The sequence below is a fragment of the Eleutherodactylus coqui genome, chromosome 1 (genome assembly GCF_035609145.1).
Source record: "Eleutherodactylus coqui strain aEleCoq1 chromosome 1, aEleCoq1.hap1, whole genome shotgun sequence".
Lineage (NCBI taxonomy): Eukaryota > Metazoa > Chordata > Amphibia > Anura > Eleutherodactylidae > Eleutherodactylus > Eleutherodactylus coqui.
In genome coordinates, this window is record NC_089837.1 from 201,264,960 (window position 1) to 201,291,451 (window position 26,492).

The 26,492-nt window shown below is 46.5% G+C and overlaps 1 protein-coding gene across 9 annotated transcripts in view; it reads right to left on the bottom strand.

Annotated features, from left to right (window-relative positions):
* The window catches only part of QKI (QKI, KH domain containing RNA binding), a 185,370-nt gene extending 164,994 nt beyond the window's left edge, over positions 1-20,376 (bottom strand). For 5 of the 9 annotated variants that reach the window (XR_010792940.1, XR_010792941.1, XM_066605423.1 and 2 more), the window contains exon 1: positions 19,762-20,375. Coding sequence is in view for 7 of the 9 variants with exons in the window: in XM_066605423.1 (XP_066461520.1) it covers positions 19,762-19,903 (142 nt within the window). In the remaining 2 variants the exon portion in view is untranslated. Of the gene's footprint in view, positions 1-19,761 lie in introns of all 9 variants that reach the window. The other 4 variants (XM_066605422.1, XM_066605421.1, XM_066605420.1 and 1 more) reach the window with 1 other exon arrangement.
* Positions 20,377-26,492: the final 6,116 nt, after the last annotated feature.

A 26,492-nucleotide genomic window follows, 5' to 3' on the forward strand; every position in this document is an offset into this window, starting at 1 on the left:
AGCAAAAGAAGGGACGGCAGAAGACATTAAATCTAGAAATGTCAGCTATGTCTACTTGCAAACTGTTCCAAACTGTTTCCAATATTTAAATGTTGATAACTTACATATGAAAGTTCGATAAAATCCATTTGAACATAAAACTTACATTTTTTCAGCAGCAGCGCTGACATGGCATTGGAAGGTCCTCAATATAGAAGAACTACGGAGCTAGCCCCACCCATCTGTGTTGGCTTGCCATGCCGACCCACCCACTGATTGACCATTTCTCCTCATTGCATAGGGAGAAAGCAGGCAGCAGACGTGGATGTGATTAGCCCATCAGCCCTTACATATTCCAGACTACATCCTCCCAACACAATGCGAGTGTCACTACTTAGGGTAAAAGGCTGATTTACATGCAACAATTATCACTCAAAATTCGGCCAAATGACAGCTTTTGAGCGATGGCCGTTATGTATAAATGTGTGCCCATTGTACACTTGCCATGCACTCTTTGTCCATCGCCGAGTCCAGTTCAGCATAAAATCTGTCGCCCCGATGAGAGGGATGGCATGCTGTGTTCTCTGTGGGCAGTGCTGATAGCATTGAGCGAATTTTGAGCGATCATCTTTGCATGTAAATGGACCTTAGGCTCAAAGTCCACGAGTGGGTTTGATTTATTAAATCCACGCGGGAGATCTGCAGCTCTAGCCGCCCATAGGAAAAAATGGGGCAGCCGCAACTGAATTAAAACCTGTGGTTTTGATTTTTAGGTGCTTTGCAGATGCCCTGTGCGGATCTAAAATTGCAGCATGCTCCATTGCAGATGTGGCTCTATCCACCTCTATGGGAGATGAACACACAATACGCGATCACCCACAAGCCATTAAAAAAATAATTTTTAAAGATGATCCACAGTGCATCCACATTAAAAAATCTGCGTGTGCCGTAGACATTGGGCCTAAGTGACACAGAAAATGCTACAGATACATAAAGTAGACATCTCTCCGAAAGCAGCACGCCTGGCACTACTTTCTGCTAACCTAATTGCTTACCTTACCAGCTTTCATCATTGCAACAATGAAAATGCTGTTCACCATGGCAGGGTCCCTTTAAGCTGAATACAAAAATGAGAGCTGCAGTTTTGTTGATAGGCAGGATGACCAAATCTTTTTACACCATTTCAATAAATTATGTCCATATTATGTTTAGCACAAAGCCAAACCTTTTAAAGTTTAGCAACACCAGAGGATAATAAATACACCTATTGCTTTCCTACACAAGAAAATCTCCATTGATAACATCTAGATTTCTACAACATACTGTTACAATGTGAATTCGCCCAAGTTCAGCCACTGAGGATGTCACTTCTTTAAAGGGAACCTGTCACCTTGTATGAACACCATAAACTAAGTTATGGTGCTCATACGGCCAATTCCTTGGAGTTCGGGGAGTTATTACTGATGCTTACCCAGCTTCCCGATCCAGCGCTGACCACATGCAGTGTGCGTACTCCCAAAGCAATCAACTGGGGGTGACAGCGCTGGATGGTGGAGGCAGGCAAGTATAAGAAAGGTATGAGTTAGAGGTATAACTTAGTTTTTGGTGCTTACACCTAGTGACAGGTTCTCCTTCAACCATCACCAACCCAGGAAACATTCCTGTCATTTCCAACTGCCACGTTGCCAATTCAAACATAATAGGCTCTCAAACATCTCTCATTTCCAACTAGCCATTGTTTCCTGGGCCACCGTTTACTGCATAGGCTGACGAAAAAATTCAGTAATCCAGACTGAAGTCGCAGGAGAATCTAAACCACAAAATGATTTATGGTACTTTGGAGTAAGTGAGACATTTACATGAAAAGGTACTGTGAAAAAAAACTAATATTTTTTATTTCTCAATTTGTTTATTGCCTCAGGAATATTCGATGTATTTATTCCGCGCACATCCACGTGCCCCAAGGGATGAGAAATGCACAGCATTTTATCACCAGTCATGCTTACATCTTCCATATCATTTGGGATAATTAATCGCCTACATACCATTGAAAAAACATGAAGGAAAAGTCAGAAACGAGACACGGTTAGCATTTTTGAAGCAAAACATGTGAAAGGTTTTGTCATGTGTCACAATGCATTAAATGTAACAATGCCGTACACTTTGGGTAAAGGGATGAGCACGCCGGCTCCCCATGCAACTTCATTACATGCACTCTGCATATTCCTCACCAAAGGAACATTAAGTTGCAAATGTTCCATTGATTTTTTCCTTCCTAAACAAGCAGAGCACCCTATTTAGCTGGAAAATGCCTTTTTCATTATTATAAACCGCAGAATTAGCTTTGATAAAGCAAATAGTGACCCGACGATAGGAATGGGCACAACGAAACCGATAACTTGATAGCCCACCTTATCGACAATGTTGTGAAGAACTAACCAATGCACGCACCCCCGAGAAGACACTCATTGTATTCACCGAGCACTGCTGTGTTAAGCCATGCACGGAAGAAGTGTGTCATGTGACCTTTCATTACACTAAATGCCCGTGGGGTCCTGAGAGAGGTCATTATAACGGACTTCACGTTTAAAAGGGTTTTCCGGGACACTTTAAAAATAAAACGTTATGGGCTTAAATTGAAGAAAAATTGAATCCCCATCTATCCCGCCCGCCTACCGTCCTGATACCTGACGCATGGAGCCTGGCAGTAGTGACGGGCGATCACATACCAATTATTGTGCCCATGACCTCTCAGCCAGTCACAGGCTCCAATGGCCAAGGTAGAATCCGAGTGGCTGAGAGGTCATGTGTACAATGAACAGCATGTGATCGCCCGTCACTACTTCCAGGCTCCATGCGGCGGGCGCTGGGTCTGCTGCAATGGACAGGGAGCTGCTGGGATTGGAGAGGATTCAATTTTTGGGTTTTATAACCCTTTAAAAAGTGCCGTTCAATCTGTGGATAGCACGGTACAGGCTGAATGCTTTTTCATACATTTGTGGGAATGGAATCCATATATTTTGTAACTTAGGTTAGGGCTACAAGGCAACAAGCATCACACTGCAATGACACATCAAATGACTGTCAACGGTGTTGCAACCTATCACAAGTGCAGCACAGCAGTCACACAAAATTTAAAAACTGGTTGGATTTTGGCTACGAGTCGTACGTGACATTTCCTCCACAGGCACCAATGTGAGTAAGAGCTCATTCACAGGGGCTTATTGTCACCACGCATCATGCATGCGCATTTCCCATGCGTAGTACGGGGTGAATGGAGGCAACGAAAGTCAATTGACTTTCACTCTTCCATTCACACCTGCGTGTGGACAATGCGTATGTATATGCAGGAGCAATAAATTGCACCAAGCTCTATTTCTCTGCGTATTATATGCAACACTTGTATCGGCTGTGTATGAAACGCTGCCCATATGCATGACATACAGTGAAAGCTCTGTTAAGGCCCATTTAGACACTATGATCGCTCAAACTTCAGTTTGAGTGACAGTTTGGAGCGATCGTTTTGAATAAACTTTTAAGTAGCTACTTAGTAGCTTATTAGCGTTCAAATGAAGCCTTTCGCTGAATGCAGATAACAGCTGGAGGTCTGTTATATGCATTCAGCTGCTTGGTTCTCAAGCTGGCTTTAAGTCAGCGATGAACGAATAGTGCACGAAAAATGCATGATGGGCACACATTTAGATGCAGCAATTTATCGCTCCAAAAGATAGCTTTTGAGCGAATATCGTTGTGTCTAAATGGGCCTTTAATCTATATAGTGGTGGGTATATGTACATACGCCTTTGTACATTCCACCATATATATTATCTGCTTTTCTTACATCAATGTGGAGATTTCCCGGGGAACCTTATATACTTTTGCTTATATGCCATTTAATCTGTGAAGTACCTGCAGGTCTATGGTACCAGCTCTGTGGATTAATGCCACTCCCTCTGCTTTGGCCTTATTTACTAGACTGAAGAGCGCTCCCACTATTATTTACTGACAATGTATCATTGTGTAGGAGTCAATAATGTGAATGCAATTTTTTTATGCATGCATAAGAAACAAAACGCTGCCCTAAATTTGTGTTTCTGCCCATTATTTCCAGTCTGACAAAATTCTGCTGAATGGTTACTGAAAAGTCCCAAGTAAGATTGCCTTATAACAAATCCTGCAGTGCAGTCCTACTGCTTGTGGTGATCACTGGGGTAATCAGGGGTCTTCTTCAGGACTGAATGGCCCCCTAGACTGACAGCATAATATTACAGAGCTATTCCCAAACACTGCTGCATGAACAATCATTAGCAAAGCAGGTAATAACGAGCCCACGAGCTCTATCCAAACTACAGCTCATTTACCTTGTTGTGCTATGGAGAAAGTGAGGTCAAGGACTACTGCAAAATAAAAAATAAAAAAAAATTCATTAATGAAGTCAAACAGAAAACATTTCTGGGAAGCCATGGCAAAGACTGCACCTTTGGTAGCGCTGCACGTCTGCAGCGTAGTGACATCTGCACACAGCTCTCCTTCCAAGTAACATGCTTCTACTGTCCATCTGGCAGTTAAATCTGTTAAAGTCACTAAAATTTGTGAAGTGGAAAGGGACTAGCGTCTTTCCCACTCAGGCATGCAGACGACTGCAGCTCGCCCTCCTCACTTAATTACCCTGCGTCTAACCTAAATATCAGCTGCCACCCAGAAGCACTCTAGCCTAAGCTGTGGGACACTGTGGCCACCTACGACCATCCCGCTCCCCTCCAATTTATCATAGTCAGCCTTCTTGCTGACACTCTTCAGGGCTGCCTGGCTGATAAATGGCTCTGTTATTCACCCTATGTTAATCGGAGGCTGAGGCAAGTGTACCTTTTACACTCGGCTAGATTAAAACGCAGCACTATCAGGCAGCCACACTGTGCATTAAACCTTCCATTTGGAACCAACCACTTTTCTCATGAATAGTTATGGAAAGTGTAGAGTCAGTAAATCAATAGGCAGTAAGGTTTATGCACCCCATTATCTAAATAGCTCTGGTTCTGTCCTTCCATTCCCTAGAAGTCTCACTTGAATAGTAAGACTCGATTAGAAATACTAGCGTTCAATGCACAAACAACTAAATGTGATTCTGGTCCATCTCGCAGCAGGATAATGCCGGCGATGCACAGGCTTTAAATCTTAGACAAAATTTTTTCTGGGAAGTAGAAGAAGCGGTAACCTGAGACAAAGTTTGGCTTCCGCTATTCTGCAACATTACTAAGTGGAAGTACAGGGACTATCCGTCAATGTACACTCATCACCTATTCTTATTCCTTCTGTCTAGTAGGGGGCCAATTAGCCCCCTACTAGACCCAGTGCAACCGAAACACCGAGCCTGGATATTACAAGGAGAGAGAAGGGAAGTTTAGTTATTACTAAAATAAGTTAGTACTTAAACTAGCCAAAACACATTTACTGTATGACATCGGTAACATCAGGCTTGTCATCAGCATGATCCAGTAATCCAGCTACAGCCTACACTCCACATCTAGTTAGCAATGATAAATAGGGCTAAGATGAATATTACACATTTATAGGACATTTCAAAACTTTCCTAAATTCCTATTAAAGAAAATCTGCAACTAATTCTGCATTGAATTAATTATGCCACAGTGATAAAATACACACACTGTCAAAAAAAAATAAGTCAAGCACCAAGAATTGTTATTTTGCTGCAAAACTTGACATGCAGTTACATCTCAGGCATATTTGCAAGTGATTATAGTCGTGCTGTGATTAGATGAACGGTCTTGCCACCTGAGGCCCTAAAAGTGGTTCCACCTTGGCCTATAAAAGGCTCCTGGAGGTTACTTGGGTGTAGTGGCCTCTTCTTCCGCTTGCGTAGAGATAGTTGACCAGTAGACGTCTCTACAACAACTGAAGAGATTTCACCCGGTTAACTTAGTTTGAGAGGGGCGCATCATTAGAATTGGAGAAGCTGAATGGTCGTATCATCAAATTCTTCACCACCTGGGCCGTTCTGACCAGACTGTTAGGAGGGGTTTGGATCAGGTTGCATGAGGGCACACATACAATTCAACCGGGCTCAGGACCCCCTTGACAGACCACCAGTAGAGAGGTTCATCTGACAAGAGCAAGCAGCTCCAAATGTTTCATTATTTGCCATCCAGGAACAGGTCGCACCATCGCTGCAGGCTCCTGCGTCTGGTGGAACCCATTACATGTACAGCCTTTGACACCCACCATCGTTTACAATGGTGTCATGAACGATAAAAGTGGATGCTACAGAGTGGTAGCGGGTTGTCTACAGCGACAAATCCTGGATTAGTTTGGACACTGATGATGCAGTGTTCATTTCTGCAGACCTTGGGGTGAGCGGCTCAATCTTGGCTTTGGTGTGGAGCAGCACACTGCCCCCTGCTGGTGTGATGGTCTAGTGGGCCATTGCATACGACAGTCAGTCACAATGACAGCTCAGCGATATGTTCAGGACATCCTGCAGCCACATGTGTTCCTCTCATGGTGTCTTCCAGGAGGCATTTCCAGTAGGACAATGCTCAGCTACACACACAAGGGGGTCACAGGAATGTCTGCACAATATTGTCACACTTCTGTGGCCTGCCCGGTCAACCATATTATCACCAGTCGAAGATATATGAGACCATCTGGGATGCCAACTTCAACAGCCTAAGACTTTGTACAATCTAGAGGCTCAGTTACAGCAAATGCGGACCGATATGCCACAGGATACCATAAGGAACCTGTTTGTCTCCATGCCTGCTTGCATCATATCTTGTATCCAAGCTGGAAGTGGTATAACAGGGTACTAGAGCCTCCATGCCTGCCTGTATCACATCTTGTATCCAAGCTACAGGTGTGTTACAACAGGATACTAGAGCCTCCATGCCTGCCTGCATCACATCTTGTATCCAAGATAGAGGCGGCCAAACAGGGTACTAGAGCCTCCATGCCTGCCTGTATCACATCTTGTATCCAAGCTAGAGGTGGTACAACAGGGTACTAGAGCCTCCATGCCTGCCTGTATCACATTTTGTAGCCAGGAGGTGGTACAACAGGGTACTGGGGCCTCCCTTTAAGGGTTCAGTTTTTGCAAAAAAAATAAAATTCTCCTTTTGCTCCGATATTGTAATCACTCACTTATATCACCATTACAGTCACACACACACAAAAAAATCTATCCCGATAACTCCTTCTAGGGGTTTGATTTTTTTGACGATTGTATATTTGTGTTTTATAAGCCGGAGTCCGTACATTTCTACAGACTCAAACTCCACCAACATGTGAGTCTGACTCCAACTCCACAGCCCTGCTATACAGATGACTATCTGATCAGCCGTGGGAGTTGAAGCCCAATGCTTTCTATAGCAGTCTACTGCTGTATTCAATAAGCCGGAGCTTTAGAGGAAGACTAGCGCCTCCTGTCAGGGGCACGAGTGCTCCCACTACACCAACATGCCTAACGACGACTCCTCCAACAATGTAACCTGTGGTCTATTACATTCAAGGACTAGAACACACTGGAAGGGAAGGAAGACAAACAATGGAGAAGGACAGCCTCCATATACATGTAGCAGTATCACATTCTGTCATATTCAAGGCTGTTCACACCAAAGGGCACAATAGCTCTTGTATAAAGAGCGCGGACTATATAGCAGCATTGTATCTTGTAACTGTCTGGAAATGTAGATTTAATACACTGCAGTGATCTATTGCTGGGTCACAGATGGCACGGATATGAACAACCAATACAGCACATACATATGCTATAACTATAGACATTAGATATAGCAAAGCCTGACAGAACCCAAAAAAACTTCAATTGTACAGGTTGATTATATTTTTACATGCCAAATCCTTTATTCCCATTGAGATAAGCGTCTGCCAGAAATATGGTCCTGCTTATCTCCCGTCAGTATCCAGCCAACATGCATACAGACAGTTAGGTTGCTGTAGCTGTAAAGTCAATACGGAGCCGAAGGGTTAAATAGAAGTATCTATGCAAATATTCTGGCTAAGAAAAGTTACAGAAGTAAATCACGAGGTGGTTGTTTCCCTCAAGAACACCACAAGCAAATACCATCCCACACCAATCCATAATGCAATCATCTAGCCGCAGACACAACCAACAGGCAGTGTGATGGGTAAGTGGGTATATTCTGGGGCATGTACACGGCACATGTGCACCGCCGAGATAACACACGGCGAGGGCTCAACAAGGACCGCTATACTGTGCTGTATCAATAAGCACTCTGACAAGGCCTGCACGTCCCGACAGGATAGGTCATATCTGAGCCAACAACGTCTTCACACGTTGCTCGGCAGTCTAGTAGGAATCAACACGTTAGGCCAAACACAGGCTCTCCAACACAAGCCAATAACTGGCTGACTGAGCACAAGCAAGAACATGTATTGTCCATGCGTGACCATGGCAGCGGCCAGCCAACAAACAAGAATACGCTCGTTTGGCACTTGGCTTTTATGCGGGCAACAGGAAAGAATAATCAAAGAAAACCACCTATCTGCCTCTGCCTTAGGCCGCCTGCACATGGGCGGAAATCCCGCCGCAGGATTTCCCGCGGGATTTCCGCCACTGAAAGTTTGCATAGGAGTGCATTACAATACGCACTCCTATGCAGACGGCCGCGGTTTGGCCGCGCGAAATCTCGCGCGGCAAACAAACCGCTGCATGTCCTATTTTTGTGCGGGGCACGCACTCACCCGGCTGCCGGCTCCGGTCTGCGCATGCGCCGGCTACGCGGCAGCCGGCACATGAAGGAGCCGGGGCCGCCAGGTGCGGGCGAGTACGCGCTCGTCCCTGCAGGCTCTCGGGTCGGGTCCCGCGGCGAGAATTCTCGCTGCTGGATCCGACCCGCTCGTCTGCAGGCGGCCTAAGTGTAGAAGCTTAGGGCAACTTTACCCCTTGTGCAAGATTTTCCAAACTTTCTCAGTTTGTAACTTGAGGCACGTTAGTTTGGTGGCCAAGGAGCCTTCCAACCAGGTTGGAATTAGTCTACATGGACATTTTAGCATCACAATGTTATCCCTATGAGGCTTGAATTCCGCACCTGTTAAAATCTGCCGGTCTTTATGACAAAACTGCAAGATTAAATTCCACAGCGGATAAGATTTCTGCTGTGGAATTAAGGACGTTTTGCGGTATTATTATTGAAGATTTCTAACACACAGGACACGTATGCTAGGCGTTTGACAAAATCCACATCTGTGCTGCGTCTTGGGGACAATTCCATCCGGTGTGAAAGGTCCCTAATACTATGGACATGGCTACACTGTTCTCTACTCCGAGACCAGAATTGGACACACAGGCACAGTTTAAGCGTCATTTTGCCTGTAGGCTTCTAGCAGTAAAATGCTGTTTGTTGTGCGACTTGCACTAAATTGGCCATAAACACTAGACAGAGATTTGAGGATGACAGAACAAGCAATTGTCAAGTGAACACTCATTTATTAAATTTTAGCCCATATTGCTCATTAAGGGTGCCTCCACACAGAGCAGAAATGTTGCAGATCTTCCGAAGCATTTCTGCATCAAAAACCATGTCAAAATCCATAACAATACTGCAAGTAATGACTGGTAATCACTGCGGATCTGCAGTTGAATTAAACCGGTAAAGTTGCTCCTCTCACCTCATACCGAGCCACCGATCAGCTGATATGGAAGTGGGTGCTCAACGCCGGCAGTGAGGGCTCAACATGAGTTGAAAAGGAGCGGCAGCGCAGGTTCATATCAGCCAATACCAGTCAAAATCCACACCAATGGTGCAGATTTTAACATGGTTTTTGATGCGGACTTTGTTGCCGAAGATCCACAGTATTTCCAATACATGTGAAGGCACCTGAAAGTTGTTCAAACTAGCCATACAAGAGGAAAATGATGATTAATCAAATGAAAGATCTTTCAGAGAGCCAGCTTTAAAACAAAAAAAGTTAGTTGATGAAAGATCCTTTACCTCTCAGCTGAAACTTCCGAGCGCAGTTGACTTCCCAACGACAATCTGTCATCAATCAGCTAAAACGATAGTTCACTTTTATCATCGCAACAAACAATAGTTTTAGTTGAAATCGTCCATTTTCATCAACTTTAGTCTAATGTGTCTGGCATCTTTAATGCTCTACCTACTCAAAGCCAAATACCTAAAACTCATGGCACGGAGGCTGCGCAGCGGCACACGGAGCGCTAAATATACATCCAGTGGAGCACAAGACTTTTTTCTATAGACTCAATACCTCTATATTAAAAAAACAAAAAACACCTCCATATGTCTCTGTATGGAATGGAAGGCATCCATAGGTACGGTAAAGGCCCCAATATCGAACGTTAACAAAAGGTAGTCACATAACCAGATTCCTAAACTACCTATCCAAGATCTATTATAAACTACCTACCTAAGGCTGCTCTATACGCCAGAAACAAGAACGCTTGACGTTATCCCTAATAAACAGGATTTGTTAACATTATACGGTTTTGTAAACATCCTCAATTCTGCAACCAAAGCAGAAAAATGTAATGAGTATGCAAAGAAAGCTGTAACATTGAGCAAAGAGGCAAAGCTGTCAGTAAACATGCCTACTTGTAAATACTGATGTGACACATGTACAAACAACACATATACCTTCTGCTCCCACTAAACAATAGGAGGAAATGGTCCTCCAGGGGCAGGAAGAGACCCCCTTCCTGTATGCGGGCCGGCAGCTGATAACACATCCAGCTTCCTCCTTCCTCTGCTGTCTCTTTAGAAGATACCTTTAATATGTAACACAAATACTACAAGATACAAGTAAGGTTTCAGGGCAGTCTTCATGGTTTACTTATACTTTCTTCTCTTAAGGATCCGCTCAAGATAAAGAAAAGTTCCTCCAAAACCTGCACAACAAGCAGGAACACGCTTCACGGTCATACAGGGCAATAATGATTGAATATGCTTTACTTCTAGAAACAAGCATGCTATGAGAGCCCATAGATGTGCAGGTCACGCCATCACGTCTATAGGCCTCACTACTGCACACGGATGAGCTGTCTGTGTATGGATTCTGGCTTGGTTTTCAGTGCGCAGTCACTGTTATAAGGCTTGTTTAAAGAGTCTGACATTGACTTGAAGGAATGCTGCCTTCCAATAGGTGGCGCTGCAGAGGTATTGTTCTAGCTTTCCTATTTACGCCAACACCAGCAACCACTGTCAGAAGCACACAGCCTGGGTTCTCACAATGGGCTGGCAATGACGGAACAGCATGCTATGCGCTTCCCATTTATTGCATGGAGGCTGTGCTGCTCTTGCCATTGCAGTCAGGCATAAAGTAACCAACCACCTTTGTCGCAATCACACATCGCGTTTTTCCAGAGGACAGTACCAAAAGCCACCTATCTGGCACGGACATAAGACAAAATCTCAATCTGCCAATGGAAATGCCAAGAGTACAAATGAACTTAGTGCGGCTAATATCAGATTTACACCCCGTTATTTCACGGTATACTCTATGCAATTATTGCGCCGTTTTAGAATGAGGATATGGAATAGATGTTTATAGATTTCATTGGACAGCACCTGCTTTCCACACGCAGACTGACATTAGGAAGACAATCCCCTTATGTTGAGTCTCGAGATTTAGTGAGATACAATAAAACAATCACTTTTTCAGGCATACGGCAGAAATATTTGCCGAATTCCTCCCATCGAAGACAAAAAACGAAGTGTGTAAATCCAGCCCACACAAACACACGTTTCTACAGCAACTCCGCCGAGGCCTTTCCCAGCGAGGCTTCTAGTGACAATGCCATGGCTGCTCCAGTCCCAGCAGTGGGAAGCGGCTCCACACAAAGGAGCGCAGCGCTGGGAAGATCATTGCAGCAACTCAACTGCACCATTAGCATAAGAGCCTGCTAGTTTAGGAGCTCTCCGGAGCAAGCCGGGGCACAAAGGGACAAAGATTGGCTTCTCTCTACATGCAGAAAATGCCAACTCTCTGGTGACTGGATCTCTTTACCATCTTCTCTAGTGGGTGTTATTCAAACCAGCTCCTGTACTGAAATGTGCTCATCTAAATTACAAATGGCAGTCATTAAATACTTCCAAACAACAATGCGCAACTTATTCCAGTAAAGCGTGGGCCCTCCCCGAACTACTGCGCCCATGGCGTCATTATGCAGACTACCGGAGGCGCAGGATGGACCTCAGCTACTCAGAATACCTGTGTAGAAAGAGTTAAACGTGCCTCTGTTGTCACGGATGTTAACGGCTCCGTCACACTGGCGACTGCGATTTTGGCGCGAGAAAATCGCGTCAAAAATCGCAACATGGGATGTCTGAGCATCAGCGATGCTTAATTTTTTCGAAAACATCACTGCCGCTCGTAACGGACAATAGAAGTTCCTAATGTTAAAAACGTATCTTTGTGCGTTGCAATGCAATAAAATGTGCTTTCACTCACTCCCGCGTCACTCAAAAAACGTTGGATTTTCTCGCAAGTGTGAAGACAGCCAAAGGGTGACATGGCAATGACCGCATCACCTTGTCTGCAAGCTGCCATGAACCGTCCACAAGAGTGCCAACCGGCTTGGTTTCCTTACTATAGGGTCACATGAGCATACTTTCACTGCCCATTACGCATGTACAACGCGCGGGGAATGGAGTCAATGAAAGTACGTTGATTTGACTGATCCGTTCACACTTGTGTATATTCATCATGTATAATAGGCTCGTCTAAAAGACCGCAGCGTGTTCTATTTTACTACGCATTGCATGCGATGGGTGGTTAATGAACACTCTACGTACACAATGTAATTGCGGATGTGTGACGTTTTATACGCATGTTGCTAGGAAACAATATATACAAAGGAACTAAAACAGAGAGCCAGTGCATGACAGCGTGCGATATACGCGATCTCAAACGTGGCGATCCACAGATCCGCACGCCGGTAGGACGCTGCGTTTTCCCATCCGCAGGGGTGAGCTGCACACGATCACACATTAATGCTTTCCTGGCGACGATGACAGGGAGACGCTGCGAGACGTGTCGGAGCTAAATGTCACCGTGTAGTCCGAGTCTAACTCCTTAATGAGGGTAAATGGGAGGTTGTGGCCAACTGCACCAACGTGACAGAATGGTCTTCGGAGATTATTTGTATTACTACACCAGCCGGCAGCCCAATGCTAAATGCCACATGCGCAGAAGAAGGCAGAGGGTGAAACTGCTAGGAGTGCTCACCCCTATGTGCAAGGAGTTGTTCTCTGGCATCAGCCATTTCAAATATAAAAGTTTTTTTTTTTCATTGCTGACAGAAGATGAAATGTTTGTTTCTATGATTACTACTGTTTTTCGCTCTCTTCTAAATACATAACATTCTGTCTGTGTGCCTTCTGCCCCACACTTGCCGGCAATGCATGTGAATGAGCCCCTAATGCCCCGGCCATCCGAAATAATGACCGCAGAACAAGGTTACGCTTTCCGCACGACTCCCACAGATTCTGCTCTAAGGAGCAATAAACCTCAGCTAATCCACTTGTCAATCCATAAGGAAATCTGCTGTAAAAGTCTGGAAATTCAAGGCACTTACTGCAGAACCTGACCATGTGACCCAACATTAGCGGAGGCTTGGAGGCGTTCACATGAGATGTACCTGGGCCTGCAGGCTATCGTATCCTGGTAATACCTTGCTGTGGGGTCCCCTCCCATACCTGTCTTCATATCATGGCGATATCCATCCTATTCGCTGGCACACATGACTTGCAACAGTTGTAGGAACACAAAGGGGGGAGATTTACTAAAACTGCCTGTTGCCCATAGCAACCACTCACAGAGAGGCTTTCAGTTGTCAAAGGCAGAATATGAAGTGAAAGCCGAGCTGTGATTGGTTGCTATTGCTAAATAGCTTTCAATTTAGACAGTTTTATAAATTGCTACTCCGCGATACAACGTTGCCACAGATTCAGCGTTTCAGATTCTTCGCCATCGCTGTAAAATCACGTAATGCTGCCTGGCAATAGTAAACATAGTTGTGGTACACTTGTGGTTTCACTGTAACTCACGGATGTCGCCACCGCCTGTCATGTGCTCTCTGGTAGGTAGGAAGCAGTAGGTATGGATACAGGGTCTCACAGAATCCAAATAAGAGAAAGGTAAAGACTTCGTCACCATGACGTAAAAGCATGAAGAAAGGGGAAAACTTAGTTCTGGAAGCAGCACTGAACTTCCGGGCTCGCCCTGTCCTGCCAGACATATTGCTTTCGTGATGGCCAGAAAATATCACTGTCTATAGGCTGCATTCGAGTTGCACCCAAGAGACTGAGGCCCAAAGCGCATCAACAGGGTGGGAACAGGAGGGGCGGCAATTGTTTTTACATGTAGATAGTCCCTCCAAGTGAAATACACAGACCACACACTAATTACACACACACACACTAATATATTATATATATATATAACGCATATACATACATTATATATATATATATATACATACACACACACACTAATATATTATATATATATATATATATATATATATATATAAAACGCATATAAAAATATATATATATATAGGCAGTCCTCCGGAGTGCTGCATTTAGAGGAGTTGCTCCGTCCCCCTGAATAATTCACAAGGCCGCGGCGCTGCTGGTGGGTTTTTGTTTATCATTTTGATCCCAAGATGAAATGAGCGTTTAAAGCCTTTGAACGCTCCGCGGCTTTTCAGCACATCAGCCAGTCTTTAAGGGCTTTTTCTCTCTATTATTTTTAAACAATTTAGAAGCAGTAACGTTCCTTTTAATGATCATTATGAATGCGGGCAGTGTAATTGTAGCTGTATTTGCGAGCGCTGCACATAATCCACATACAAGTGCTGGTAGCGCTCGGTGACGCCTGTGTTGCTCTTCACCACCAGCATAATGTGTCTTTGTATCAAACTACAGTCAGTCAGTGTCTTTTTTTTAAACAAAAATCACATTCATGTGAAGTGTATAGAGAACGTAGCGGCGCCCCTTAGTGGTTTACAACCCAAAGCTATGAAATAAAGTTCAGTCCCATGTAGCAGGGCTTTTTCCTGCCTCCAGTGTGTTATTGTTGCACATTCCTGGAAGTTTTAAGTTTCCCCCTCCTTTTACACATACAGATTCCTCCGGCCCGCACAGGCCAAATGCACAAAAACAGGAAGAGCAACCAAGCCCTTTAAACAGGCCGAGCTTGTAGCATCAGGTTACAGCAACAGCTGATCCTCCACTGAAGATGGCCAGATTCTAGCAGCCTCCTGACCAGATCCTCTATTCTACAACACCAACTCGATACATGTTAGCATAAACACTGGAGAAATGTAGCAAGAAATTGTAACAGAGGGATAACAGCACACCTCGACTATACCATCACTCCAGGCATAGGCCCTATGTCGTACCGGCCTGTACTCAAGAGCATGGCAAGGGCAACATGTTCTAATCAACCCAAGTGCCCTATACATATATTATCTAAGGCTAATCAGACACACCGTATGGACGAAGCGCCTTGTTATGGATGGTGATCAGCTGCATTAATGAAAATGCTCTATGGCCCAGCGACCCCCTATTTTACTTATTTACACACATATTCCTGCGCGCTGTACAGATACGGTCATCACTTACACCAGCCTATATAATAAGCAGGGCATGGTATATTTACACCTCACCCCGCTTCCAGTGCCATCACATTCCAGACAGAGCAAGGCATGCACATCTACCAGTCTGCCCATAGTCAGGCCCAACTGATGCCACTGGTCACTTTGTTTAATCAATAGGCTCCCCAATACAACATGGGCCTGTGATGGCATGGCTGGAGAGACTGTTGCAAGTACGAGGAAGGAATTCGCCCCCAGGCCATGTCTACTTCCCTGTAACAATGGAGGTAACTGCTCATTTAGTAGAGCAATCATAGCTGCTCTCCTTTATTCCAGGGCCATGGGGCAGTGAAATGAGAGATCTGCTGCAATGTTTACCAACCAAATATTTACACTGTGCTTGACCAGCAGCTGCAAAAACTACAGGGTGACCTCCCCCTGCCCGGAGGGGGCACAGGCGGCACATAGTCTTACTGAAGAACTCCATTACTAAAATAGATTTCTGATGGGAGAGGGGAAGCTGTTGTGACCTGCCACCCTCCTGTCTGCGGGGACGCAGTGGACGGGTCACGCTGTAACCCTCCACGGGACAACTGTTCATTAGCACAACTAAACAGGAAAGGGAGCGAGGAGGGAACTGGAAATGCACAGTCCTTCAACTACTCCGGAGGAATCAATGGGAGGCTGCAAGCGGCTGATCACACAATAGATTTACCATTGACAAGGAGCAGTATCTCCCAGCCCTGACTGCTCGCTCGTGGACTACAAGCATTCGTGGCGCTGTAACCTCAGATCATCCCAGTGTACGACATGACAAGGTGGATGATAAATTCTCTGGTCTGTCCCTCTGCCAGATCAATAGAACCCAGCAATCCAATTCCGCCAACAGTGGAATTAACCAGCGCCACTCCACATTTATAAGTTCATGCACGGCCCTCTCTCCACACAACACATGTATGCTTTACCAGCGAGCAAATGCTAAAAATATTACTACGGAGCGGCTTCATGTGCCACATGTCCTGGTGCCAACTAAGGGCAGCAAATGGCCGCACACCAGACAAATCGCACAACGGCTATAGTTAGCCTTTCTCCCCATTTTCTAGCAATGCTATGTGCCTGGACTAGCTCAGCTATGGCATCTAGAGGGGCTCAGATGTGGGCATAATCCTGCAGCCAAAGGGTTATTTGCAAATAATACTGGATTAAGAGATTCCTGGTACAGAACTCATCCTGGGAACAGATATAGCCCTGAAATGTAATACCAGGCCTAGGAGAACAGCCCCCACGTCACCTATGTACAGGCCACTTTACACGGCTGCACCATCTACAGGCCACTGTATAGAGTCCTCTCGTTCCCCAACTACATAGATGAAACTGGATTCAGTACCCTCAGTCCCAAACTATAGAGCTCCCCGGGATAGAGTACCCTCTCTCCCAAACTATATAGGCGCCCTGTAAAGAATACCCTCGCTCCCAAACTATAGAGGCCCCTGGTATAGAGTACCCTTGCTCCCAAAATATAGGGGCGCACAGTATAGAGTACCCTCGCTCCCAAACTATAGAGGCCCCCGGTATAGAGTACCCTCGCTCCCTAACTATAGAGGCGCCCAGTATAAAATACCCTCACTCCCAAACTATAAAGGCGCCTAATACAGAGTACCCACGCTCCCCAACTACATAGATATCACTAAATTGAGTACCCTGGCTGCCCAACTATAGAGGCCCCAGTATGGAATACCCATGCTCCCCAATTACACAGATGTAATCAGTACCCTCGCTGCCCAACTATAGGGGCCCCTGTATAGAGTACCCTCACTGCCCAACTATAGGGGCCCCTGTATAGAGTACCCTCGCTGCCCAACTATAGGGGCCCCTGTATAGAGTACCCTCGCTGCCCAACTACAGGGGCCCCTGTATAGAGTACCCTCGCTGCCCAACTACAGGGGCCCCTGTATAGAGTACCCTCGCTGCCCAACTACAGGGGCCCCAGTATAGAGTACCCTCGCTGCCCAACTACAGGGGCCCCAGTATAGAGTACCCTCGCTGCCCAACTACAGGGGCCCCTGTATAGAGTACCCTCGCTGCCCAACTATAGGGGCCCCTGTATAGAGTACCCTCGCTGCCCAACTATAGGGGCCCCTGTATAGAGTACCCTCGCTGCCCAACTATAGGGGCCCCTGTATAGAGTACCCTCGCTGCCCAACTATAGGGGCCCCTGTATAGAGTACCCTCGCTGCCCAACTATAGGGGCCCCTGTATAGAGTACCCTCGCTGCCCAACTATAGGGGCCCCTGTATAGAGTACCCTCGCTGCCCAACTAGAGAGGCCCCTAGTCTAGAGTACCCTCGCTGCCCACCTACATAGAGGCCCCTAGTCTAGAGTACCCTCGCTACCCAACTAGAGAGGCCCCAGTCTACAGTACCCTCGCTGCCCAACTAGAGAGGCCCCAGTATAGAGTACCCTCGCTGCCCAACTAGAGAGGCCCCAGTATAGAGTACCCTCGCTGCCCAACTAGAGATGCCCCAGTATAGAGTACCCTCGCTGCCCAACTAGAGAGGCCCCAGTATAGAGTACCCTCGCTGCCCAACTAGAGAGGCCCCAGTATAGAGTACCCTCGCTGCCCAACTAGAGAGGCCCCAGTATAGAGTACCCTCGCTGCCCAACTAGAGAGGCCCCAGTATAGAGTACCCTCGCTGCCCAACTAGAGAGGCCCCAGTATAGAGTACCCTCGCTGCCCAACTAGAGAGGCCCCAGTATAGAGTACCCTCGCTGCCCAACTAGAGAGGCCCCAGTATAGAGTACCTTCGCTGCCCAACTAGAGAGGCCCCAGTATAGAGTACCTTCGCTGCCCAACTAGAGAGGCCCCAGTATAGAGTACCTTCGCTGCCCAACTAGAGAGGCCCCAGTATAGAGTACCCTCGCTGACCAACCTATAGAGGCCCCGGTATAGAGTGCCCTCGCTGCCCAACCTATAGAGGCCCCGGTATAGAGTACCCTCGCTGCCCAACCTATAGAGGCCCCAGTATAGAGTACCCTCGCTGCCCAACTAGAGAGGCCCAGTATAGAGTACCCTCGCTGACCAACCTATAGAGGCCCCAGTATAGAGTACCCTCATTGCCCAACTACATTGAGGCCTTCAGTATAGAGTACCCTTACTCCCCAACTATAGAGGCCCCAGTATAAAGTACCCTTTCTCTGCAACTATAGAGGCCCCAGTATAGAGTACCCTCGCTGCCCAACTACATAGATGCCCCTGTATACAGTACACATGCCACTAAATTATAAAGGCCATTGTATACAGTACTTCTCATCTATACACATACACCAATGTATACTGTCCTCACTACCCAGCTAACAGTTAGTTCATTGTATACAATACCTCCCCCGCACTCTATACCATACCGCCATGCCTTCTATGTACATTCAGGACACTATACTCCTATCCCCACATAAAAAAGGGCACTGTATACAATTCCTCTTTCCCATATATGTAGGACACTGTATTCCCCTCACCTTACATATATGGAGTGCACTGTATACAATCCACTATATACCTATAGGATACTGTACACCCTCCCCCCTACCTATAGGATACTGTATAACCTTCCCCCTATATACATGGGACACTGTATAACATCCCCCTCCCCCTATGAGGTACTGCACACCCTCCCCTATATACCTATAGGGTACTGTACACCCTCCCCCTACCTATAGGATACTGTATAACCTTCCCCCTGTATACACTGTATAACATCCCCCTCCCCCTATATACCTAAGGGATACTGTAACCCTCCCCCTATAGACCTAAGGGTTACTGTACACCCTCCCCCTATAGACCTAAGGGTTACTGTACACCCTCCCCCTATAGACCTAAGGGTTACTGTACACCCTCCCCCTATAGACAGGGCACCGAGCCCCTCCCCCTGTATTACATCACAGTTTGGTGAGCCCCAGATAACGCCACATTCCAGCAGGTCACATGGCGCACACTGGCAGGGGAGCCGCAGGGGGGAGGAGGACTCAAGTGGAAACCAAACTCTGCCAGACTTTGCAGCCATCTGATGGCAGGCTGTAGAGGGAGAGAATAGCTGGCAGCGCAACTTGTGGGCGAAGTTAGCGGTGCCATGTGTGTGCCTACGTGTGTGCGCGGACGGCCCGCCGTGCTCTACCTTCGTCCAGAAGCCGCTCCAGGTGGTTAAATATCCCGCAGAAGTTGGGCAGGCTGCTCATCAGCTTCTTGTCGTTCATCAGCTGCATCAGATAGTCGGGGGTCGGCTTGGGCTTCTCCTTTGTTTCCATTTCCCCCACCATTATCCAATCTCTCCGGACGAGCGAGCGCTAAGAAGAATGATGACCGTGTGGCGGAGAGGACGAGCCGCAGACAGCCAAACTTCACCGGAGCCCGCAAGAGAGCCGCACTTTCCTTAGAGCGCCCCCGGGTGTCCGCGCACATCAACGGCGATCACATGAAAGAGCGCGGCTGGGGGGACAGCAGCTCTCCCCTCCGGGCGGCTGTGGTGGTACGCTCTCCCCAGGCTCCCGCGCTCCGCAGCAGTCTCTGTACAGATGGGAGGGCACTGGTCTCCCCTCTCAGCAGGGCTGTGGAGCACAGTGGCCGGGCTGCCGTCTGCTTCCCACCGCCGCCGTCGCCTCCTCCTCCCGCCAGCAGCAGCACAATGCCTCCTCTCTTCTCCTGTGTGTACACGTCCCTACGGCCGGCTCTCGGGCTGCGCTGTGTATGCCGCTTTTCCTCTATAGGAGTTTGCTTCAGTTGAGGCAACAGAGAGAGGAAGAGGCGGCGGGGCGGAGAGTGCAGGGGATAGGAGGACAGGAGAGGGAGGGGGCTGGGGAGGAGTCACACGAGGAGGAAGGGGGGAGCCCTCCATGGTGCCTCACAGGAGGAGGAGGGGGCACGGCGGGCTGCTGCTGCTGCTGCTGCACATCACGTCCCTCCAGGGATGGAGCCGGGTACACAGGCTGAGGGCTGCCAGGTGCTGTGCCAGGCGGCGGGGAGCTGCAGTAAAGTTGGTGAGGGATCACCGTGCTGCCCTCCCTTGCCGTGTGCCCTCTCCTCCAGCAGCAGCAGACAGTTAGTGTTCTCCTTGTGTTCAGCCCCGGTTGTTCTGTCCGCTCCGGTCCCGTAGTGCTGCACGGACAGCCCGGCGCACATCATACAATGCAGGAATCTGTCATAGTCTGAAGCTATCTGCCCCCTGACAAGTGGCTGCGGACACCCCATCCATCTAGCTGTACATGAGCCCCGCTGCTGGCAGCTGGAGATGAGCCGCTAGGGTGCCTTCAGTGCTAGCATCAGCTCCTTCCTTCTAGATTGTTGTTGGGGCAGTTGCTACGCAACTCCTCCATTAGTGGGGGCAGCTGACCTCACTGCTGCACCCCAGGCGTGCTGCTTCAGCCCTTCTTTAAAGGGGTATTCCGGGCACAGACTAAGGCCGCCTGCACACAAATGGATTTGCGTTGCGGAATCCGCAGTCGTTGTCCGCACCGCAGATCCGTAGCAAATACCGCCCATAGCATGATATAGAAAAGTGCTTCTTTGTGCATACGAGCGAAAACCAATTGTAATTTCAGCACGCAGAGAAAGAAATCCTAGCATGCTCTATGTTTGCACGGACAGTTTCCATTGAAGTCAATGAAAGCCATCCAACCCATGGCCCTTCCGCAACGTCAATTGCGGATTCCGCGTCATCACCTAGCAACAGGCTTTCTCTGGCCTCCGAGTGAGAGGGAGGGTGGTGCTTGTAAGTTGTAGGACCTGTGAGCTGCGGGCGGAGCTATAGCGTTGGCCAGTAATCAATTATGCATGCTGGGAGTTGTAGTTAACAGTGTGTTGCTTAAACTTCAGAAGTGATACATGTAAACACAGCTGCAGATCAGCAGCTACACGGGACAAATAAAAAGGTCCAGAGCAGCAGATAAAAGATGCAGGTTGCTGCTAATTCCAAAACACAAGATTTTTTCTGGCGCTCATATGAAGTTAAAAACAAAACTTTTATTATAGCATCCTTAAAAACATCATCATTAGAGATGAGCGAACGTACTCGGTAAGGGCGATTTCGCAATCGAGCACCGCGATTTTCGAGTACTTCACTACTCGGGTGAAAAGTACTCGGGTGCGCTGTGGGGCGGGGGGTTGCAGAGGGGAGTGGGGGGTAGCAGCGGGGAACAGGGGGGAGCCCTCTCTCTCTCCCTCCCCCCCCCCCCCACTCCCCGCTGCAACCCCCCGCTCAACCACAGCGCACCCGAGTACTTTTCACCCGAGTAGTGAAGTACTCGAAAATCGCGGTGCTCGATTACGAAATCGCCCTTACCGAGTACGTTCGCTCATCTCTAATCATCATAGAAGCAGACGGGGGAAAAGGGGGAACAATATTTACGTTTCAAGAGGTTCAACAGGTTGCAAATACTCAGCATTTTCAGAATTTCCATTTTGTGCCCAGAAAACCCCTTTAAATATTCTTGGCTTCTGCATTGCGTTGCTGGTTATAGCTTAAACTGTATATTCTGGTTGTTAAGCAAATTTTCATAAATTCCATATATGAAAAGGTGTTTGCACTATGTTTATACATAACCGTTTTTTTGTATTAAGCATGCAGCCATTACCTTCTTACCCTGTCCCCCATTTTTGATGTTACCCCACATTTCTATTTTCCAAGATCGCCACCACATCCCTGCTAATATACGGCTTGAAACCACATTTCTCAAAATTCTTTGCTCTTTACTGTACTTCTTGTTCGCTTCCCACCTAAGTGCTGCCCTGCTTTGGTCAGCAATCCAGTCCCAAGAGCGGAAGCGAAAAAAAGCCATCCCTGGTCATTCCTACTGAGCAAGTCCGATCTGTAGCACTTTAATACCTACAGGTCTCATCCACAGCGACCTGGGAATAAGCACTTCTGAAGTTTCAGGAGAAGGTGATGGTTTTTAGAGCTACAGACACTAAATCCAAGTCAGAAGCACATTGCAAACTTTAATAACTTTTGTTTATCATTTATTTGCCAGTAAGTTAGCGTAACTAGAATACCCCTTGAAGCTATGCGCATTTAAAGAGGTTATCTTGGATTAGACTCAGGATAGGTCATCAATAGATGGTCAGGGGGGTTTGCTTTTTGGGATCCCCAGCTGGAGCCTCCACTGCTCTCGGCTACCTATTCACTACTAGAGATGAGTGAGCAAGCTCGGATAAGTCAGTTACTCGAGCGAGCCTCACTCTTCTTGAGTAACTGCATTCTTGTCCGAGCGTACTCGGGGAGGCGGCGGGGGGTAGCAGGGGAGAGAGTGAGAGAGATCTCTCTCCCCCCCACCCGAGCACGTTCGGACAAGAATGCAGTTACTCGAGAAGAGCGAGGCTCGCTCGAGTAACTGACTTATCCAAGCATGCTCACTCATTTCTATTCACTACCATTGGCCACTAATGTTTTTGATTGCCTTACATATCTCACCATGATGAATTAACACAGAATCTCATGTTTATCTAGCTGTCTAATGAAGAGGTCTGCGAAACCTGCTGGTTTCAAATAAAGCTCAATTTAACCTACATCCTTGGCTGCACTCTCCAAGTCGATATCTCACAAAAGGTCGCTTCAGTGCCTCAGCTCTTCTACTCCTTCTCTCATTGCCGTATCTGACGCTAACATGACTTTTGATTGACCAGTAGCACCCACTCTATACAACTCCTACAATGTTATCTAGACCTAGCATTGTCATAGGTTCCCCATCAAGGGTACCCTGGACAGCTTGTTCCTTTTTTCCCCTCTTGGTCTATATTTATTTTGTGTCCGTCTCTCCTATGCTTACAGAATGTGGACTATTTGAGGATAAAGGTAGGACTTAAGGAGACTCCGTCAGCCCCTATGAACCTAAAGTCCTATTAGCCCACTTGAAAGTTATGGGCTAATAGGAGTTGAGCGCAAGGATCTAACTATACTCACCTTCCTCTGCCATCTCCCCATCAAAGCTGCTCCTTGTTGTATACAGTGGACTACTTAGGCTGGCTTTGCAAGGGCGTATTTATGCACGCAAAGTTTGTGTACGCAGAGAATTAATTCCAATGGGTTATTTCACATTTCCATATTTTGCATGCACATTTCGGTCATGCACAAAAAAATAAAACATGCTCTATCTTTCTACATATTTACACACCAAAGGTCTCCATACAAGGTAATGGGGGGTGGGGGTGAGGGTGTGCAAATGCATGCACCATACACAAGGAGATGTGTGAAACACTGCAGAATTGTGCTGGAAAAAGAACACATCTGGAACTAATTAGTCATTTCAATTGATGCATTTGTTTGCCTGAACATGGCCTGAGGACAGAAAAACTACAGTAAAATACACCAATGCGTGCACAAAATAGCCTTGTTTAGCGTACAAATATGTTGCACTGAGGCACGCACAATTGCGCTGGTGTGAAGCCAGCCTTATGCACATACTCTTGACAAAGAGGGCTAGTCCTTTCATTGTGAGTGTGCGCGGAAGTACTCCATTGTATACAAGTGCTGTTTTTTCAGGGGAACATGAAAGTGGCATCCCCGGACTTACCACCCCATCTCTTATGAGCCAAAAACTTGAGTTTATAGGGCTCAGAGGAGCAGAGTCCCTTTAAGGCATACTTATACGTCTGTGTACAGTATATGATGAATAACACTATTCCTGGCCATTACAGTTTTGTATTCTGCATTTATAGATTGTATCCTGCATTTTTCACAAGTTTTCCCTTTTGTAGGTTACTTTCACAGCCAACCAGTGCATAATACACACCACGTCCAGGACGAACGCAAATAAGGACTGGGACAGGGGAATGTGCATACATGCAGAACATTCTAACAGAGTGAACTGCAAACGGGACTTGCGTGCAGACATCCAACAACGACTGACAAACACCAAAACACTTAGCTAGAATACCAACACTCATAAGCAGATGGAATAGCTAAAGGATGTACAAGGTATTGGCTCATATTTTGGCCAAGATACTTAAGCTCACGAGCCCACAACAAGGGTCCTTGTTGTCGCGTGAGTCCCTACTCTAACAAGATAATGCAAATCCTAGGGAGCCCTGCCTGCAAGGATCGTCCCAATAGGGGGTTGGCCCCACGCTGGAACCTTAGGTCCTGGCTTGCCATATATGATAAATGGCACACAAGCAGAACAGGACGCTGTTCACACCGGCAGACGAGGGAATCCCACCCAGAACCTAATGCATGCAGCAACACCAAGCAAAACATGCATGACTCCAAACATCAGGGTTCTGGGAGGAATGAGCAGAAAGATAAATGACCAGCTCCCTCTACCAAGAGGAGCTAGCATTTATGTTCAGCAGACCAGTAGTGATTGGTTGGCTGGAGCAATACACACCCAACCAGCTTAATAATCCCACACCTGGGGAAGTGTGCTCGTGGAAACCATAGAACTACAGGTTTCAGAAGCACAACATGACAGCTACATCTCTAATTTTCAACTTCCTGCAATCCGTCTCAGTGTCTCTGTATCTAATGACAGACTTAAAGGTGTTTTATCATTATTAGAAAAATTTTCCAACAGTTGGACCCGTTAAAAAAATAGATAGTACTCAACTTTCATTGGACCCCCGAAGCTGAGCGATCCCAGTGTCAGCATCTGGATTGGAAGCTTGTGACCGCTGCCATCATTTAGAGACCACAGTGTCACTGTCGATACCAGGAGTTTGGGATTGTGACACTGCAACCTCTGATTGACTGGAATGGTCAGGTGATACCACCTAGCCATTAACTTGGAAGCCAGGGTAATGTGAGCCACTCAGCTCCGCTTTGGGGGTCCAAAGAGAGGTGAGTATTATCTATTTTTTTATTTTATAACAGTGCCAACTGCTGGAAAAGTGTTTAGAGTAATGATAAAACCCCTTTAACAAATTTGAAGGGAAACCTAATGGTCAGCATTTAGATGGAGTCTTCAGCACAAAATTGTAATTAAAGGGTAAATAAAGTAATTTGCACTTTTGATAGTTATCACATTGCTGCAAATATTGGCTATCATATGCCTCAAACTACCGTGACCATTTAAGCTGGCCTGTTCCTGATTAGGAGGCAGATTGCTGCAGCAGAAACATCCTCCTACTGTGCTGCTAGGAAGTAAACTAAGCTCTACCTGATCATGGACTGCTACTGGAAGTGAAGACCTGATTTTCTACTGAACTGCTTTTCAGAAATTTCATGATGCCTGCAGACTGATAAACAGGAGGCTTCAGGCAGTGCAAGCAGAAATTCATGATAGCTGCATTATATTCTTCAATGGCCATGCACTGTCCTCTTGTCTGCATGCTGGCATACTGCTTGTTGTTATGTTACTTTTAGGAAATGTCCCTGGTTGAAGCAGTATCCTATGCTGAATAGGTGGCAAAAAGGGTTTTTAGCCCCTTTCCCTGCGGCCAGTTTTGGCTTTCTTTACCAGGAACAGAAGAGAAGTTAGCAGATAAACTAAACAATATTTATTACCCTGGATCTGCAGCTTTTAGAAATATCCCCCATGTGGCCCTAGTGGGTAACAAGACTCAAACACCTCAGAAATGAAGGAGCTCCTTGTGGATTTTGGGACCTCCCTTTTACTGGGCGAATTTTTCATTGCCATATTCAGAGAAGCATCATTTCTCAGTTTTCCCTCTATGAAGCTGTGTGGGGCCTTGTTTTTTGCGGCATAGGTTGACCTTTTCACTGGTACCATTTTGGGGTGCAGACAAAATTTCTGATCGATTTTTAGTGCAATTTTAGATCAGTGATTTTGCCATTGGTTTTCTTTTTTTAACAGCATTTGCTATATTTGATAAATAACATAATTTCATAGTTCTTTTATAATTTTGGTATGAATGCATTGGTACCGAATTTGTGGTTTTTTTTTCAAATAAATTAGCATT